Source organism: Pituophis catenifer, unplaced genomic scaffold (genome assembly GCF_029215685.1).
Source record: "Pituophis catenifer annectens isolate HBS135680 unplaced genomic scaffold, rPitCat1.0.hap2 SCAF_12, whole genome shotgun sequence".
Classification (NCBI taxonomy): Eukaryota; Metazoa; Chordata; class Lepidosauria; order Squamata; family Colubridae; genus Pituophis; species Pituophis catenifer.
The window spans coordinates 17249544-17270002 of NW_027256892.1; the positions used below are offsets into that span (position 1 = coordinate 17249544).

Below are 20459 nucleotides of genomic sequence, written 5' to 3' on the forward strand. Positions count from 1 at the left end.
TACGTGCGAGGACCTTCCAGAAATGACACTCTTCAGCCCTCTAAGTAGTCCCTATACACATAGCCATGGCCACCCGGTCACATGACCAGCTAGCCATGCCCACCTAATCACATGACCTCCAAGCCACACCCACAAAATAAGCCACGCCCACAGAACCGATAGTAAAAAAAATTAGAATCCACCCCTGGAGTGGAGGAAAGATATAGACTCACTGCCCCGTTGGAGTTGGTCCAGGCTAAATTGAATTTAACTGAAATCATCATCAGTGCATAGGATTAATAGGGGTGGCTTAAATAGGGCCGGTCTGTCCCATTCTTTCTGAAATTCCTGGTCGCTCTCCTGCACTGGAGGGCGTGTAGGCCCCAGACTTTGCCTTGAGGGTCATATTTTGGGTAGAACAGGTAAACTTGTAATGCAACTCAGTTTATTGACAGTTGCTTGGTTTTTGGTTCGTTCTTTTTACCGTCTTGCTAAACTGTCCACAAAAAGGGCTTTAAAAGCTAGAGGATATATTCATGCCTTTTAAAACAAAACAAAAAAAAAAAACCATGGCAGGCAATTTTTCTTATGGAGCTCAGAACGTAAATCAGGATAGGTTACTGTAATTCTCGGCTGGGAGAATAGAAAAGCCATAAGTGTCAGTGAGAGATTCAAAGTACTTCAAAGGAAGACAACAGCAAACCACTTCCAAATTTTATGGATAGGATAGGATAGGATAGGATAGGATAGAATAGAATAGAATAGAATAGAATAGAATAGAATAGAATAGAATAGAATAGAATAGAATAGAATAGAATAGAATAGAATAGAATCTTTATTGGCCAAGTGTGATTGGACACACAAGGAATTTGTCTTTGGTGCATAAGCTCTCAGTGTACATAAAAAGACAAGATACATTCGTCAAGAATCATAAGGTACAACACTTAATGATAGTCATAGGGTACAAATAAGCCATCAAATCATATTAGGAAGCAGTCAATATAAATCGTAAGGATACCAGCAACAAGGTTATAGTCATTGTTAAGTTGGGTGAATGAGGACGCAGCAAGCCAGGCAGTGAGTGACAACAGCTCTGTTTATTAGGATGAGAACCCAGCAACTGACCTAGAGAAACAGCTCCCTTTATATACCTTGCAGCTGTGGTGGTCAGCCAATCAGCTGAGGGTCAGTTAATTCAAACTGCCCGCCAAACAAACCTATTTACATAACACTCCTCCCCTCCCAGAAGTCACTTTGGGTGTTATTTACATACAAAGTCTTTCAGGTGACCAGGATGTATACGTAGCCTGGTCGACCTGCGCAGTTCAGTCGGAGGGGCGGCGTCGAGCAGGTCGGAGGGACTCCCTGTTTCTCCCTGCTCCGCCAATGGAACCTCTGAGATCTCCTCATGGGCGGCGACTTCTCCGGCTGGCGGGAACTCCTTGCTGGGACGGCTCCGGATGCCAGGATCGTCAGCTAAGTCCTCCGCTGCACTCGGGCTTGACTTAGTTTGTTGTTCTGGCTGGTAGTCAGGGAGCGGTTCGTTGAAGTTTTCCTCGGTGTCTGTTGCGATTCGCCTTCGCAGTTGGTCTATGTGCCTGCGCCAAACTCTTCCATCCCCGATGTCTACCCTATACGATTTGGGGCTGGTGATCTCCGTGATTGTCCCTGCTTCCCAGAGTGGGCCCTCCCCGTAGTTTCTGGCATGGACTGGAGTCCCTATGGTGAACTCCCTGAGTTTCCTCTCCCCCCCTTTGAAAACCTCGGGGGAATAATTGGGATTTAGCCTATCCAGTACCCCACGTAGCTTCCTCCCCATGAGTAGTTCTGCTGGGCTTCGGCCTGTGGCTGTGCAGGGTGTGGAATGCTGGGCTGTTAGGAACCGGTCTATCCTTTCCTGCCAGTCTCCGGGGCCTAGGCGTGAGAGGGCCTCATTGGCCATTCTTACAAATCTCTCAGCCTGTCCATTGCTAGCCGGATGGAACGGGGCCGAGAGGACGTGTCTGAACCCCCAACTCCGCTAAATACTCTTCAAACTGTGTGGCCATGAACTGGGGCCCATTATCTGACACTAAGATGTCCGGTAACCCATGTGTAGCGAATAACTGCCTCAGTTCCCTAATAACCGCGTCAGTGGTAGTGGCCTTCATGAGCTTAATTTCCAGCCACTTAGAAAAGGCATCTATGACTTCCGGTGGCTCTGCGGACGACGAGGACGGTCTCCATAGACCTCCAGCCACCCGATCTGTAAAAACCGCCCTGACAGCGCTAAACTGCTGTCCGGCGGTTTGAAAAAACTCTCCTTCGGGCAAAGAAGGAGAGGAGAGTTGGAGGTGGTGGGTAGAGCTCCCCGAAAGTCCCTGGATTAATTCCAGGGACTCGGAGGGTGAGAGCTCCCCAGTTCACCCCTCCCATTGCTCCGGATCGCTGGTGCCTCTGTTAATCAGAGCAAGACGTCTGCATCCAATTCTGCCAGCAAACAGTGAGTTCTAATGATTTCTAACAAGGCAGACAGAGCGGAAGCAAGAGTGCAAGCTTTTTAAAAGAAACAGAACTTAACTCCGTGAATACATTGTTGCAAATGGAGCTCTCTTGAGCTGGAGGCTGGAGAGGAAGCCCTTGTTATGGGCGGAAGGGAAAGTGAAAGTGAAAGGGAAATTGCTTGTTAAGAGCCCTCTGCCTGAAGAGAAAACTGCTGGGGATTGAATATAGCTTGAAGAGACGACTGTTTATTTTGAAAAAACTCTGAAATATACTTTGTAAGACTGTTTATAAGACTTTGTGGCTGCAAAGGGAAAAAAACTCTTTTTAAAATAAAATGGCTGCTAAACAACTAAAGCCACCAACTTCTAAAGGGGGAGGAGGTTCCCCTGTAGTGACTCAAAAACAACAACTTCCGGCTGATACACAGTCACAAGACCTTAAAGAATTTATAATGGGTGCCCTGAACAATCAGGCAGAAATGATGAAAGAATTTTCAGAGGAGTTAAAGAAAATTAAAGGTGTGGTGGAGGAAAAACATGATGAAATAAGAGATGACATTGTTTATGCAGTTTCAGGACTGGCTAATCATATGTTAAAGATTGAGGAGAGAGTACGGGAAATTGATGATGCTAACTTGGAGCTTGCAACTAAATTAGGAGAGGTTATGATACAAACAGAGAAAGTGGATGATGAAATGGTTATGTTACAATACAGATCAATGGAATTTGCCCTGAGGCTGAGAGGTTTGAAAGAAAAGAGTGGTGAAAATTTAAAAGATATTTGTTCCAATGCTTTAGCAGAGCTGATTTCAGAAAGGCCAGAAGATGTGGCAATTCAAATGGACAAAATCTACAGGGTTAATTCCTGGCTGGCAAAACAAAAGCAGCTACCAAGAGATGTGGTGATTTATTTCACAACAAGGAGAATTAGAAATGACATTCTGCAAGCTTCTTATAGAAACAAGATTAAAGTGGATGGACAAGAGCTGGTGGTCCTGAAAGAGCTTCCTCCTAAAATGTTAAGAGACAGAAAGCAGTTTGGTTTTTTGGTGAATGAACTAAGAAACCAGCAGCTCCAGTACAGATGGGATGTCCCATTTGGGATAATAGTGACATACGCTGGGCAAAGACATCGCTTAAACACAGTTGGAAAGGCAAAAGATTTTTACGTCAATGTTTTAAAGGCTGGAAGGCCACCCTCACCAGGGGGTGCTAGAAAGCAATTGGAAATGATACAACAAGAGAAAGATGGAGGGCAACCACAAACTTATGCTCAAGCATTAGCTGGAGGAGCTAATTTGGAAGAACATTTACTGTTGAGTGGGGGTCCACCACCAACCCTTGAGCCATTAAAGATGATAGAGCTGCCAAAAGATCAACGATTGACAAGAGCTACTTACAAACAACATCTGGCACAACAGCCTCAAGATTCAACCCAACAAGTCCAAAAAACACAAGCAGTGGGAGGAGCTAGGCTGAAGTCTAAAATGGCGGAGGAGGTTCAGCTGATGCTCTCAAAGCTTGGAGGGCCCAGAGATGGCAAATAAATTCTTATCTTGGAATGTCAACGGTTTAAATTCTCCACAAAAAAGAAAGAAAATATTTCACTACTTGAAGCAATTTCAGAATGATGTCATTTGTTTGCAAGAAACGCATATTAAATCCTCAGATCAAAAGTATTTGATAAATTCAAAATTAGGTACACATTTTGTGGCATCAGCACCAGAGAAGAAAAATGGCCTAGTTATATATGTTAAAAGCGGCTTATTGGCCAATTTAATTGAGGCTGACACTCAAGGTAGATATATTGCAATCGAATTAACAACACAGAATGGGAAGCTGCTTGTAATTGGAGTATATGCACCTAATCAACAACAAGACAAATTTTATAAACTTTTACATACTAAAATACTACAATGGGATTATAGATCTTTACTTCTAATGGGTGATTGGAATGGGGTAATAAATACCCAGAAAGATAAAAAAAGTCTTTCCAAGATACCCATGAGTGCTAAGTTGCCTAAATCTTTTTTTGATATTTTGGAGGATATGGAGCTCAGAGACATTTGGAGAGAAAGGAACGTATTGGAAAGTGATTTTACTTTTTTTTCAGATAGGCATCAATCTTTTTCTAGGATTGATTTTATATTAACCACAAATGATCTTTTTTCTAGGGTGAAGAATACGAAGATATGTCCAAGAACTTTAACTGATCATAGCCCGGTTTGGGTGGAACTAGAGCAGGAGAGAGGGGAAAGGAGGTCTTGGAGGTTAAATGAGAATTTATTTAGATATGAAGATAACTTGAGTGAACTTAAAAAACAAATGAAAGAATTTTTTGTTAACAATATGAATAAAGGAACCTCAATGGAGATGGTATGGGATGCGAGTAAGGCATATATGAGAGGAACATTAATTTTCTTGAATAATAAATATAGACTAAAACAACAAAACAGACGGAAAGAGATAGAGGAGGAAATTAAAAAGAAAGAGCAATTGTTTATAATTAACCTGGGAGATAAAAAGGCAAAAGATATGATTAATATCTTAAGAGAGCAAATGGCTGGGCAAGTAGCAACCAGCATACAATATGCCAGACATAATACATTTTGTAATGCTAATAAACCTGGGAGATGGTTGGCTTACACCATGAGAAAAAAACAAAAATCACGTGTTATAGACAAGATAGAATTTAGAGGTAAGGAGATTTATCAACAGAATTTAATAAAAAAGGCTTTTTTGGAGTTCTATACAAAGTTATATGCTAAAGATGTAATTCAAGATGTTGATATTGATAGATATTTAAAGATGGAGATCCCTGAATTAACGTTGGAACAGAGAGAGAGATTGAATCAGCCAATAACTTCCAAGGAAATTGTTGGGGCAATTAAACAATTAAAAATAGGTAAGGCTCCGGGAACAGATGGACTAACAGCTGTCTATTATAAACATTTACAATCTGAAATGTTAGAACCGCTCAAAATCTTATTTAATAAAATACAAGTAGGAGGAGGAGTACCACCTTCCTGGAAAACAGCCTTTGTCTCACTAATTCCAAAGGAGGATCAAAATTCTATCAAACCTGAGAATTTTAGGCCAATTTCACTTCTGAATACTGATTATAAGATTTTTGCTAAGATACTAGCTAATAGATTAATGCCAGTTATGCAACAAATAATTCATAATGACCAATCAGGGTTTATAAAAGGGAGACAAATGAGATATAATGTTAGACAAATTGTAAACTTACTGGAATATTTGGAAAAAAATAATCAAGTCCCTGCAGCGTTTATATTTTTGGATGCAGAGAAGGCATTTGATTGCTTGAACTGGCAATTTTTGTTTAAAATAATAGAGAAAATGCACTTTGGGGAATATTTTACACAATCAATTAGAGCGATATACCAGCAGCAAACAGCACAAATTATAGTCAATGGAGGTTTAACAGAGGTTTTTAGAATTGAGAAAGGAACAAGGCAGGGGTGTCCTCTGTCCCCATTGTTGTTTATCCTGACTCTGGAAGTGCTATTGAATAAGATACATGACTCAGAAAAATTGAAGGGTATTGTAATTAGACATCAAGATTATAGATTAAGAGCATTTGCAGATGACTTGGTTGTTACCCTATCTCAACCTATAGAGTCGGCTCCATATATATTGGATATAATTGATCAATACGGGAAAGTATCAGGATTTAAAGTTAACTCACATAAAACAAAGATGATAGTTAAAAATATGACTATACTTGAAAGAGATAAACTAGCAAGATTAACAGATTTTGAAATAGTTAAAAAGGTTAAATATCTAGGAGTATACATAGCAGCTTCAAATACAAAATTATACAAAAATAACTATGAGGTTCTTTGGCAGAAGGTACAGAAGGATATGGAAAATTGGAAAAAAATACAGTTGTCTTTATTGGGAAGAATTGCAGCAATTAAAATGAATGTGTTACCTAGATTTTTATTTTTGTTCCAAATGATACCTGTGCTTAAGAAAGATGAAAATCTGAGAGAATGGCAGAAAGGTAATACTTTCATTTGGGCTGGGAAAAAACCCAGAATAAAAATGAAAATTATACAAGATACACATGAAAGAGGGGGTCTCAAAATGCCTATTATGAAGCAGTGGTCTTATCACAAATTAGTGATTGGTTTAATTTAACTGAGGGGAGAATTTTGAATCTAGAAGGTTATGATTTGTTATATGGATGGCATGCCTATTTGTTATATGACAAAAAAGTGGATAAAGTATTTAAGGCTCATATACTTAGAAATGCTTTGTTGAGGGTTTGGAAAAAATATCAATATAAGTTAAATTATAAGATACCTGTATGGGCAAATCCTAGACATGCAATAGAAAATATAAGTATAGAACAAAAACAGGAGGTGATTACTTATAAAGAGCTTCTTATTATGGAAAGGGGGGTAATGTATTTGAAATCTTTAGATACATTGAGAGAAGAAGGTATAATTTATACATGGTTTCAGTACGGTCAACTTCAAGCTAGATGGAAGGAAGATCAAAAAACTGGCTTTGTGCAAAATGAGGAGAATTTGGTAAAACAAATTAGAGATCAAAAACAAATGCATATTGAAAGGTTGTATAATGCTTTATTGGAAATAGACTCTGAGACGGAACTGGTTAAAGACTGTATGATTAAATGGGCACAAAACTTTCAAGAGCCAGTAATGATAGAGACTTGGGAAAAGATTTGGATTAGAAATGTGAAATTTACACAAGCACAAAATTTAAGAGAAAACTTTTATAAAATGTTTTATAGATGGCACTTAGATCCCAAAAAATTATCATGTATGTATCCTAATGTGCAAGCTAAATGTTGGAGATGTGACTGTGATGATGCAACTTATTATCATATATGGTGGACTTGTAGAAAAATCAAAGCATTCTGGATAAAGATTTGGTGGGTGATGCAGAATATTCTTAAAAAGAGACTGAAATTTACTCCACAGTTGTTCTTATTGGGTATAACTACGGACTGTACAGTTGCAGAGACTAAACTGATTTTGAACTAGATAACAGCAGCAAGATTGTTGGTAGCACAACATTGGAAGAAGGACTTTTTGCCTACTATTGATGACTGGATATTGAAAGTAACTAATTTAGCTGAAATGGCTAAAATTTCAGCATATTTGAAGGATCACACACAAAAAAGGTATATACAGGACTGGAGAAGATGGATTGATTATATACAAAATAAGTATCAGACCAAAAAATATCAAATAGCTTATGAATGTTTTCTTTTATCTGTATAAGCGCTATATAAGTGATATTAGAAGTTTTATGTCTAAGAAGCAGGATTTTATATATGGGGGGTTAAGAATTTTTTTTTTTAGGGGGTGTTAGTTTAATGATTGGTTAAGCAATTTAGTTTATTGTTAAAAGTCAATAGAAATACCTTGTGTTCTGCTCTGGGAAGTCGGGGAGGGGGAGGGGGGGTTGGGTAGGAGGGTTGTGGGAAAATTGTGTTTGTTTTAAAACTTTTCCAATAAAAAAAAAAGAAAAGGCATCTACTACGACCATGAATGTCTGCCCGTGAAACGGCCCCGCGAAATCTATGTGGATCCTGGACCAGGGTCCCTTGGGTCTTTCCCACTCCCTCACCGGTGCCATTGGTGGATCTGGCCTAGACTCTTGGCAGGGCTGACATCTCCCCACCCACTTGGTAATGTCTGCGTCCATGTTGGGCCACCAGACGTAGCTCCTGGCTAGTCCCTTCATCCGTACAATTCCCGGGTGCCCCTCATGCAACAGTGTTAAGACTTTGTCCCTTAGGCACAAGGGAATAACAACCCGTTCGCCCCATAGCAAACACCCCCCTTGCATTGTTAGTTTGTCCCATTTGCCCGCGTACTGTTTGAATTCCCCGCTCCCAGTCTTTTCCGGCCACCCCCTCGTCACACAACTTGCGACTGTCCAGATCACGTGGTCTTTGTTGGAGGCTCTGGCTACTTCTGCTGATGTGATGGGTCCTGAATCCAAGATATCTATCAGCAGGATGGGGATACCGGGTGTGGGGTCATCCAGTTTGTCTGGTAGTGGGCAGCGGCTGAGTGCATCGGCGTTTCCCATGTCCGCCCCTGGTCGATGTACCAGGCGATAGGAGTAGGCTGCGAGGAAGATGGCCCAGCATGTCATCCTGGGCGATAGGGCTGCCGGTGTTGGTCGGTCTCCCGCGAGGAGACCCAGGAGTGGGCGATGGTCGGTGCTTCCGCGGTAGCGCCATCTACCAGTAGCTGCTGGTATGCCTGCGCAAGATCTAATTTGGCGAAGATCTTGCCGGGGCCCAGGGAATGCAGGAGGTGGTGCACAATTGGGATCGGATAAACGCTTTGTTGCAGGGCCTTATTAATTGTGCATTTATAATCAGTGCATATGCGCACTGACCCGTCCGGTTTCACGGGTGTCACAATCGGGGTTTCCCATTTGGCGTGGTCGACTGGTACGAGCACCCCTTGCTTTATTAGCTTGTCCAATTCAATGTCTATTTTGGGCTTTAGGGCGAATGGCACCCTCCTAGGCTTTAAACGGATTGGGGCAACGTTGGGGTCGAGGTTGAATGAAATAGGGGTCCCCACATACTTGCCAAGCCTTTCATCGAACACGTCCTGAAACTCTTGCATCAGGTCGTCCCTCAGGGTGCTCTGGATGTTCCTCACTCCGGTGAATCCCATGCCCAGGGCTCGAAACCAGTCCATGCCCAGGAGGCTGGGAAGCTTGCCACTGACGATGGTGAGAGGGAGCCTCTCGCTGATCTCCCTGTATCGTACTTGGAACTCACCTATTCCCTCGACTGGGATGCAGTTCCCTTGGTAGTCCTTAAGCCAGCGTCGCTGTGGTTGGAGTTGTCACTTGTGTGCGCTGGGGATGGCCTTCTTGAGGTTGGTCCACGACATGATGGATATGGGGGATCCCGTGTCGATCTCCATCTGGCACTCACGACCCTCGATCTCGACCGTGGTGTAGGTCTTCTCGCTGGGTGATGTGCAGGTCTGGCCAATGCGGATGGTGTAGGCCTCGATGTCTTTGATTTTCGCGCCCTTCCGGTTTCCACCATCTTTATTGGATCTCTGGCGCGGAGGCATTTCGGATTGGCTGGTTAGGCCACGTGATTTGTGGCCCTTCGCTTGCTTGGCTCTGCAGACTCGAGCGATGTGCCCCTTTTTCTCACAGAACCGGCAGATCGCGTTCTGGAACTTGCAGTTCTGCCAGGGGTGGGGGCCTCTGCAGCTGGCGCAGTCATCTCTGGTTCCCCGACGGTCCAGTCTGGACTGCTCGGTGCGGTAGACTTCTCCCTCGGACTCCCCTTCGCTCTCGGTACTCACGGCCTCACGGTGCACGGTCGCCGACCTCTGTGCTGTCCGGCCATGGATGGTCCCTTGCAGTCTCTCGGCGGCCTTCACGGACGACTCTTGAGCTCTGGCCTCATCAAGGGCGATGTGCAGGGTCAGGTTCGACCTCGCAAGTAGCCTCTGTTGTAGCCGGCCGTCTCTCACTCCACAGATTAGTTGCTCTAGGAGCATCTCATCTAGATCTCGGTATTCGCACTGGTTTTGCAGCCTTACGCAGGGCGGCAACGTACTCGCTGATTGACTCGCTGTCCTGCTGTAGCCTCTGCCAGAACTCATAGCGTTGGACGTATTTGGAAGGCGTTGGGGCATAGTGGTCCTTCAGCAGGGTCTGCAGCGTCGACCATGATATGGGTGGACTGAATTCGGCTCCGCCAGGGCTTTGGCGGTGTCGAACACTCACGGTCCGCAGTGGCTCAGGAACAGGGCCTTCTTTCTTACGTCCGGTAGTCCCTGCAGGTCGTTGGCCACCATGAAGCACTCGAACCGGGACATGTAGGACCCCCACTTCTCCTCCTTGGGGTTGAAAGGCGCTGGTGGGGTGTAGGCAGACATCCTTCGTGATTCTCCTGTGCTTCACTCGCTCGCCTGGCTGGATTCTGTGGTCGGTTGTTCCGCTTCTCTCTCGGAACGTGACTTCAGCTCTTTTCGGTTGTGGCTTCAGCTCTTTCCTTGGCTGCTGGCCTCAAGATCCCACCTTTGTCGCCAATGTTAAGTTGGGTGAATGAGGACGCAGCAAGCCAGGCAGTGAGTGACAACAGCTCTGTTTATTAGGGTGAGAACCCAGCAACTGACCTAGGGAAACAGCTCCCTTTATATACCTTGCAGCTGTGGTGGTCAGCCAATCAGCTGAGGGTCAGTTAATTCAAACTGCCCGCCAAACAAACCTATTTACATAACAGTCATGCAGTCATAAGTGGGAGGAGATGGCTGATAGAAACGGTGAGAAGACTAATAGTAATAGTAATGCAGACTTAGTGAATAGTTTGACAGTATTGAGGGGATTATTTGTGTAGCAGACTGATGGTGTTTGGGAAAAAACTGTCCGTGTGTCTAGTTGTTCTGGTGTGCAGTGCTCTATAGCGTCATTTTGAGGGTAGGAGTTGAAATAGTTTATGTCCAGGATGCGAGGGGTCTCTAAATATTTTCACAGCCCTCTTTTTGACTCGTGCAGAATACAGGTCCTCAATGGAAGGCAGGTTGGTTATTTATTTATACACACACACCACACACACACATTCATCTACAAACCTTTTGGTACACACACATTTACACATACACACAAACACATCTTCTTCCTAGCATTATTCCCGCTATGGCAGGGTACGCTTGTCGGCAAAGCCGTCTCCATCTGCTTTGATCCAGGGGTGACACCCACATATTTCATGTCCTCCTTGATGCAGTCCATCCATCTTTTCTTGGGTCTGCCATTCATTCCACCACTAACCTTGCTTTATCGATGGCCCGTTTCCCTGGCTTCGTCTTCCCAAGGACAACAGTCATTGCAGCGTGCACTTGTCTGACCAATTTGTCCCACGTGGCCAATGCTGGCTGGTCCATGTCCATATCGATGGGACCAAGGGCAGCCACAAACTGAGTTTTGTGCTTCAGTAAGTGCCACCATTTTATCCGCTCCACTCCAGTGATTCAGGATCACTTTTGGCCTAGAATGTCCAACCGGAGGTCCATGATGACGGGGTGCTGATGGGAGACGATTGCTTCCATAGGGATCACTTTTACATTGGTCACCAATTTCAGATTGCATCGTCTCTCTGATCAGGTAATCAATTTGAGTTCTGCGCCCACCACTGTTGTAGGTGATGAGACATGTAGGCCTCTTCTTGAAGAATATGTTGGCCGCTACTAGCTCCTATGCTTCGGCACAGCCCAAGATCTGGACCCCAGCATCGTTGCAAGATCCAAACTATGACATTGGCTGTAACCATCTCTTGCTGATTTTTTGCAAATGCAAAAAAATGCTTTGAAAAGGCTCTGCCTATCAGGCAACACAGCTGGGATTGTCAGAGCCTTTCCAAAGCATTTTTTTAAACACCTCTTCAGCTGAAGAGGTTGCAGAAAAAAATGCTTTATAAGTCTCTCTGATGATCCCAGCTGAGTTGCCTGATCGGCAGAGTGACTTTTAAAGCATTTTTTTCTGCAGCCTCTTCCGGGGAAGAGGTGGTTTAAAAAATGCTATGAAAAGGCTCTGCCGATCAGGCAACACAGCTGGGATCGTCAGAGCCTTTTCAAAGCATTTTTTAACCACCTCTTCTGCTGAAGAGGTTGCAGAAAAAAATGCTTTGAAAAGCCTCTGACGATCCCAGCTGAGCCGCGCGATCATCAGAGGCTTTTTTTTTTACTTTTAAAAGCATTTTTTCGGCAGAAGAAGTTGTAGAAAAAAATTCTTTTAAAAGTTAAAAATTTTAGTATAGAAAAAGGCACAAGACAAGGTTGTCCGTTATCCCCGTTGTTGTTTATTCTAACTCTAGAAGTCTTGTTGAATACAATACGGGACTCGAGCACTTCGAAGGGAATAGTAATAAGGCAAGAGGATTATAGAACAAGGGCATTTGCAGATGACCTGGTTGTTACCCTAACACAGCCGATGGAATCAATAATCCAGATGAAAGACATTATAGAAGAATATGGTATGGTATCAGGATTCAGACTGAAGCAGAAAAAAACCAAGATGATAGTTAAAAATATGACAGTTGATCAAAAGAAGGAACTGGAGAGGAAGGCAGGCTTTGAAATAGTATCAAAGGTGACATATATAGGAGTTCAAGTTGCAGATTCAAATATAAAATTGTTTCAAAATAATTATGAGGTATTGTGGCGAAAGGTACAAAAGGAAAGTGAAAGGGATGGTCTTAAACTTAAAATTCCAAACCTGCGATTGTATTATGAAGCAGCAGTATTTACACAAGCAAGTGATTGGTTTGGAAGGACAAAGATTGGAATATTGAATATCGAGAGCTATGAGCTTGAATTTGGTTGGCATGCATATTTATTTTATGAAAACAAGGTGGATAAAGTATTTAACAGCCATATACTTAGAAGCTCCTTGATGAGAGTTTGGAAGAAGCACCGACTCAAATGGGATTATAAAATACCGTTGTGGTTGGATCTTGGCCATATCATACGGAATATAAATATAAAGTCACTCAGGGGGTTTTTATACAAAGAAGTACTTTTTAATGATGGGGTCAGAAAAGGGCACAACTGGCACACAAGACGCACCTGTGCAAAAGCCCCCCTGGTTACGGCCATCAGATGGTCATCCAAGGACAGACGAGAATCCAGGGGGACACCCAGATTGCGAACCCTATCGGAGGGAGTAAGAGTCTCCCCTACTCCGATCATTAAACTTGGAACCTCCAGATCCCGAGATGCCGGCATCCACAGCCACTCAGTTTTGGAAGGGTTGAGTCTGAGTCTGTTCCTCCCCATCCAAACCTGCACCACTTCCAGGCAATGGGACATCACGGAAAGGGCATCACTAGGGTGGTCAGGGGTGGAGATGTAAAGCTGGGTATCATCAGCATCACCCCAAAACCACGAATGATCTCACCCAGCGGTTTCATATAGATGTTAAAGAGCAGGGGAGAGAGAACCGATCCCTGAGGCACCCCACAAGTGAGGGGCCTCTGGGAGGATCCCTGCCCCCCCGCCCAAACAGACTGCAAGCGACCAGAGAGGTAGGAGGAGAACCACCGCAAGACAGTGCCTCCTATCCCTATCTCTCTGAGCCGCTGCAGCAGAATACCATGGTCGATGGTATCGAAAGCCGCTGAGAGGTCAAGAAGGACCAGGATGGAGGAGCAACCCCCATCCCTGGCCCACCAGAGATCATTTACTAGAGCGACCAATGCCGTTTCCGTGCTGTAACCATGCCTGAAACCAGATTGGTAAGGATCGAGGTAGTCTGTTTCCTCCAGAAATTGAGGGAATTGCTGTGCCACCATGGACTCAACAACCTTCGCTAAAAAGCGAAGGTTGGAGACTGGACAGTAGTTGTTAAGAACGTCAGGGTCCAGGCTAGGCTTCTTACGGAGGGGTTGAACCACCGCCTCTTTGAGTGCAGTGGGAAAGACCCCTTCCCTTAACGAAGCGTTGGCAACAGCCTGGATCCAGTCTCCAGTCACCTCTCTGGCTGCAGAAACAAGCCAGGAGGGACAAGCGTCCAATAAACACGTGGAGGACCCCAGCCGACCCATAATCCTGTCCACGTCATCCACGAAACAGGCTCAAACTCAAGCCAGATGTTCCCATCAAGACTAGCCCCCGTCTCCTCAATGGACTCTGTCCAGTCAGAGTCCAACCCGGTCTGGATCTGAGCGACTTTATCTTGCAGAAACTGTGCAAAGTCCTCAGCTTGGCCCTGCAAGGGGTCCTCCCTCGCTCCCTGATTAAGGAGAGAGCAGGTCACTCTAAACAGGGCAGCTGGGCGGTTTTCTGCAGATGCAATGAGAGTGGCGAAATAATTACCACCACTTCCGTCGCCACAAGATAAGACCTAATATAAGTTCTTAGTTGTGCTTGGTCAGATTCGGATCGGGAGGACCTCCAACCACCCTCCAGGCGTCTTTTCTGACGCTTCATTTCCCTGAGCTCCACGGTGAACCATGGAGCCACCCGGGATCTGCATCAGATCAGAGGCCGCAAAGGCGCGATTCGATCCAGGGCCCCCACCGCAGCCTGTTCCCAGGCTGCGACAAGGGCCTCAGATGAATCTTGGGCTAAGGAGGCGGGAAATAACCCAAGCTCCCTCAAGAACCTTTCGGGTTCCATCAGGTGCCTGGGGCAGAACCGCCAGCAGAGTCATGGAACAGTTCCTAGGAGCATGATGCAGCAGCAATCCACCAGGACTCACGGCTCTTCAGCCTGTGACTCATCATCTCTGTTCAATACGCCAAGTCAAATGGGGCAGTAAGAGGGGGTAAGAGGATGAGGTGTAAACACATCGCGATGAGAGGAAAACCAGGGATCGAATAGTGGATCAATGGGGAGGGAGATGACAAAAGTCCCAACATAACTGGAGATGGCCAAACTGGGCGAGGCCAAACCGAGCCAGGCAGCAGTCCAGTCCTGGACTCAATGACGCCCGCAACGCCGCTGTCAATGTCCCAGCAGATCCTCCAGGGGGGCTGACGATCTACTAGCCACTGCAACGCCTGCAGCACCCCCCGATCCTGGGTCGCCAAGGACAGATCCAGCAGCATCTGGGTAGCACCGTCTGGGTAGCACCGATCTGGACAACAAAGCTTTAATGGCCGCGGTGGTGTTACAGAGGCCAACGCCGCCCTCCCGGCGGTGCCCAGCTGATGCAATTTTCTCGCTCGCCATCCCAGGTCGTCCGAGAGCCATACCCTGCCAGGGACGGCTCATTTAAACCACTGGAAACTCAGCATATCGTGCAGGGGCCGAGGAATAGAAAAACGGCCTCATGGTTTCCCATCGCTTATCTTTCATCCCCCAATCTCAGCCGACGCTTCGGTGGGCCGCCATCTTGCGCATGCGTAGCCGCAGTAATAAAGGAGAAAGTCTTTTCTTTTTATATATAGCATTCTTATTTTCTTCCTTTTCCAGTTTTTCTTCTGCACTTTTTATTTTCTCTTTTTATTCTCCTTTATGCGTATTAGTTTTTTTTTTTTTTTAATTGGAAATTGTAATCTTTGGTGAAATTACTATAAAAATGTTAAGGTATAAAGGTTTTTCTTGAAAACAATTGTAGTTTTGAACAACTTCTGCATTTTAATAGGCTTCCTCTTCAATATCATATCAGCCAACGGCCAATGCTTGATCAACACGTCCATTCCATGCTCCTGATAGTCATCTTTCCTAGCGTTGCCACCTGCTTCCTGCAAGTCTTCGTGCATGACAACATGATTCTGGACTTATTTGCAGTTTGCCTGGCCCTCTTGCAAGGAACCTGGTTTTGGCAGGTGGGCTATTTTTTCAGTTTTCTTATTGAATTAGCTTTGCTATTGACCATGGCCAAGAAGCTAAGGTTCGAGGCAAGTCCTGGGAACCCCTTTGAATCTACTATATAAAGCATGGGGTAGCTTAGAACAGACCTGAAGAGGAAGTCCAGGGCCATGTCCTCAAGCAACGGGTGAATGACCACATGGAGTGCAGCAATTAATGGTTACTGGCCAAAAGGTTTAGTGTTAGCACCTTGGTGAACATAGACCAGCTGTAATGCCTTGCTGCCAATGATATCATTTGTGGTTTTGGCTTTTATCTCTCTAGCTCTTAATTGTTAAGATATTACATACAGGTATATACATATACAGCAGGGGTGAAATCAGTGGTGAAATCTAAAATTTGTTACTACCGGTTCTATGGGCATGGTTTGGTGGGGGGGGGGGGTAATGTGCCTAGGTGGGCGTGGCCTTTTTTTTTTTTTTACTTTTAAAACCATTTTTTCTACAACCTCTTCAGGAAAGAGGTAACTCAGCTTGGATCGTCAGAGCCATTTAAAAGAAAAAAGCCTCTGATGATCACGCGGCTCAGCTGGGCATGTGGGGGGGCAGGGATTTTTGCTACCAGTTCTCCGAACCACCTGCCTCCATCGCTACCGGATCATGCGATCCGGTCTGAACCAGGAGCATTTCACCTCTGGGTGAAATCCAGCAGGTTCTGACAGGTTCTGGAGAACCGGTAGCGGAAATTTTGAGTAGTTCGTAGAACCGGCAAATACCACCTCTGGCTGACCCCAGAGTGGGGTGGGAATGGAGATTTTGCAATATTCTTCCCTCAGGAGTGGAGAGGGAATGGGGATTTTGCAGTATCCTTCCCCTGCCATGTCCACCAAGCCACGCCCACCAAACCACACCATGCCCACCAAGCTATGCCCACAAAACCGGTAGTAAAAAATTGTTGGATTTCAACACTAGTATATAGTGTTGGTAGTACATAGCCTTGGTAGTATAGAATAGCCTTGGTAGTACAGTGGTCTAAAGCACCCTGTTATTAAGACCAGCTGCCTGCAATTACTGCAGGTTCGAATCTCACCAGGCTCAAGGTTGACTCAGCCTTCCATCCTTTCTAAGGTAGGTAAATTGAGGACCCAGTTGTGGGGGCAATAAGCTGACTTTGTATAAATATACAAAAGGATGAAGGCTATTGCTTAACACATTGTAAGCCGCCCTGAGTCTCCGGAGAAGGGCAGCATATAAATTAAATTAAAAAAAAAAAAAACACTGATATACAGCCAATATGAACTGATTTGAGCATCGAAGTTTAGCTAATTCAGAGTTCCAAAGTTCCAAAGGAGTAACTTAATCATAGTTCTGTTTAAACACTACCTCACTGGCCTCAAATCTCTTGATTAGAATATCATAAGAACTTGGACATGGTTGGAAAGGAGAAGTGTGGGGTAAAACATATGTTAAATAAGGTATTAGATGAATTATTTTTATGCTGAACAGCTTCTAAAATCAATGTTTGCCTTCGTGCTTTACCCAAAGAGTTGATATGCCTATCAATTATCCAAAGAGTTGACATGCCTATCAATAGATTATAAATACTCTTTTTTTTAAAAAAAAAATCCAGATAGGTTTTGTGTTGTACCCATCATGGGGAGGACCAGAATGGGATCTGAATGACCACGACAACTTAATGTTCATCACCATGTGCTTCTGCTGGCATTTTGCCCTTGCAATCTTCATTACGGCAGTGAATTATTCCCTGGTCTACTGGTAAGTTTTCTGGAATAATACATTCCTGATCAACATTATGTCCTTGAATAAAGGGCTATGCAGAGACTTGCAAAAAGAATAAAAGAATAGATGAAGGAATATAAGAAATGTTGCTTCCTCTGGTGGTTGTCCAGTGACAGCATCAGAGGTGGTATTCAGCAGGGTTCTGACCAGTTCTGGAGAACCGGTAGCGGAAATTTTGAGTAGTTCAGAGAACCGGTAAATACCACCTCTGACTCGCCCCGCCCCCATCTCTTCTCTGCCTCCCGAGTTCCAGCTGAACAGGAGGAAATGAGGATTTTGCACCTTCCCCTGGAGTGGGGTGGGAATGGAGATTTTACAGTATCTTTCCCCTGCCACGCCCACCAAGCGATGCCACACCCATCAAGCCACACCCACAGAACCAGTAGTAAAAAAATTTGAAACCCACCACTGGTAGAGACTGTAGGAAGTTAGCACCCACCCCTCTCCTAGGAAAATGAGATATTTTAGGAAATATTAAAAGGGCAGAATATTTCCCCTAAAAGGGAGGCAGAAACTCAGCCCTCCCACCTTTGCCATTAAGGCCTGGACCAGTCCATTCTACATAACAAAGATCTACCTCCTTCAGGCAGAGCCATAGTAGGAATTGCCCAAAGCCCTTTCGTTACGTCATCACCAGCTATGCTATGCTGGCTGGAGAATTCTGGGAGTTGAAGTCCACAAGTCTTAAAGCTGCCAAGTTTGAAGACCTCTGCCATAAGGAGACCTGTCTCCAATTGGAACCATTTAGGGTCAGGTAGGGCACAGCTTCCTTTTTTGCAATCAGACAAGGTTTCCTCAGAATCCGAGAAGTTCAATAAGAGGATATTTCCTTCCAGAACATACCTACTCAGTTCCTATGTTTCCAGAATCCCATTAGGCAACTCCAGAACTTCCTTCAAAGTGGATTTCTCAAGCATCAAGTATAACATATGAATGGGGAACCTGTTTACTAAGGGCCACGTTTTTTCAAGGAGAAACTATGGGCGATGACTCCCATGGAGGTGTGGACCTGAATGAGAAATGAGTGGACCTTTCTTTCTCTCTCTTGTTTTCTCTGTTACATTTCCCCTCTCTTTCTCCTTTTCTTCCTGTTACTTCTCTTTCTGATATACCCCTTTTCTTCTTCTTCTTCTTCTTCTTCTTACTCACACAGTGGGTATTCAGGGTTCCAAGAAATACATCCCATTCAAGAAGAACTCTGAGGCAGGCCAGTCCCTCAAAGAACATTTTTATTAGGACATATCAAATTGGCATATTCCTCGTGGAAAACTGGCTCTAAGTTGGCGCTAGTTTCCCACCCCACCCCCCACCCCTATTAAAAGTAAAACATCACCTCCCCCCAGAGTCTCAGTCATATGGTCCAATCAGAATGCAGCCCAGTTGCTAGATGAGTTCAGTCTCCACCCTGCGGACACCTGCACGGATGTCCTTGATTCCCAGGGGAAAGAATTTTATTTAGGCTACAACACCCCAGATAATCTCTAAACCCCCTCCCTGGCCCCTTCACTCCAGGCTGTGTCAGCCCTGAATCAGTGAGAACAGAAACCTCCCTAGAAACTACAAAAAAGAAAGTGGCCACAGTTCAGCCAACTTCATGGTTGACATTGGGGTGGGGTGGGGTGGGGTGGCGAGATAATAGCGTCTCCTTCTTGTAGGACAATTATCCTGGTTGTTTGCAGAAGGTTTTTGAAAGTTGAAAGCTTCTCCCAGTTTCCTTTCCCCCCAAATGACCTCATAAGCAATCAGCTGAACAGAACTACAGTGGGACTAATTAAAATTATCTTTTCATTGTCCACAGCTACCTGCAGAATTGTAAAAAGAGCCACAGACAAATTACGATTGGACTTGGCATACGGAAGGAAAAGAATGCACATGCTCCCCTCATAAACGAATCAGATGAAGAATAAGGCAGATGGATCGTTCAATTGCTTTTATTCATATTCGGAAACCTGAAAATGAAATAATCTTAACCATCCCAAAGATTAATCGCACCTGGAAAAAATCGAAAAGACTTTGTCTAAGTTAAGAAGACAAAGTAGCTGGACTTCCTTTACATTTTCATATCACATCTTCTGGCTTGCTTTATCTATAATCCCTAAAAACAGAATTGATAATGCTTCTAATGGCCTCATGTTATCCAACTGTGCTCTTTTTATGAAGCAATCTGTTTTGTCAACAGTGAAAGAAACCGATCGATTTTGCACTATTACTGAAAGAAGCCACTAAATCTAATTGGGATTTGCTTATTGTAAGGTTTTTTTTAAAATCTTCAGTTACATAGACAGAATTCCCAGCCTTACAATGAATAAGCCTTCTAATTTTGCACTATCTGGACATTTGGTCCCTTAGATGTTATTTCAAATTATTGAACTTTTTTTTTTTGCATTTTTTTTTAAACAAACAAAACATAAAACATCCTTCATCCATTACAATTTCAAGCAATGTGTCGGTCGGTTACAAATCCCTTGTGCTTCTTCCCCATAATTATATTTTAGTAATTATCTAATATCTCATATTATCAATCTAATATATATCTTTATATCATTATTCTCATTTGTCATTTATTTAACAATGGCATTATCATTCCAAAGAAAATTATTTTCTCATTTTTCCAGTTCTTAGCAAACACAATTCTAGCCGCTGTCAATGCATTCAAATCAAATATCTCAATTCTCTATTGTATGGTTCTGGTATAATTCCTAATAAAAAATCTCTGGTTTTATCTCCTTATATGATGTTGACATTGTCATTTTATAATTTTGCGACCACAATTTTTGCCATTTCTCTAAATCAATTCCATGACCGAAATTTTTTCCCCATGCAATCATTGTTTCTTTAACTTGTTCTTCTTCCAATTTTACCTCTAATTTTACCATTTTTTTTACCAGACAATTTTTTTT

The 20459-nt window shown here is 43.9% G+C and overlaps 1 protein-coding gene across 1 annotated transcript in view; it reads left to right on the plus strand.

The window, feature by feature from the left end:
* LOC139323203 (transmembrane protein 45B-like) overlaps positions 1–19525 on the plus strand; it is a 37323-nt gene extending 17798 nt beyond the window's left edge. Inside the window, exons 3-5 of the mRNA XM_070952469.1 lie at positions 15594–15777; positions 17390–17535; positions 19358–19525. Coding sequence (XP_070808570.1) covers positions 15594–15777; positions 17390–17535; positions 19358–19466 — 439 coding nt within the window. The 3' untranslated portion in view covers positions 19467–19525. The remainder of the gene's footprint in view (positions 1–15593; positions 15778–17389; positions 17536–19357) is intronic.
* Positions 19526–20459: the final 934 nt, after the last annotated feature.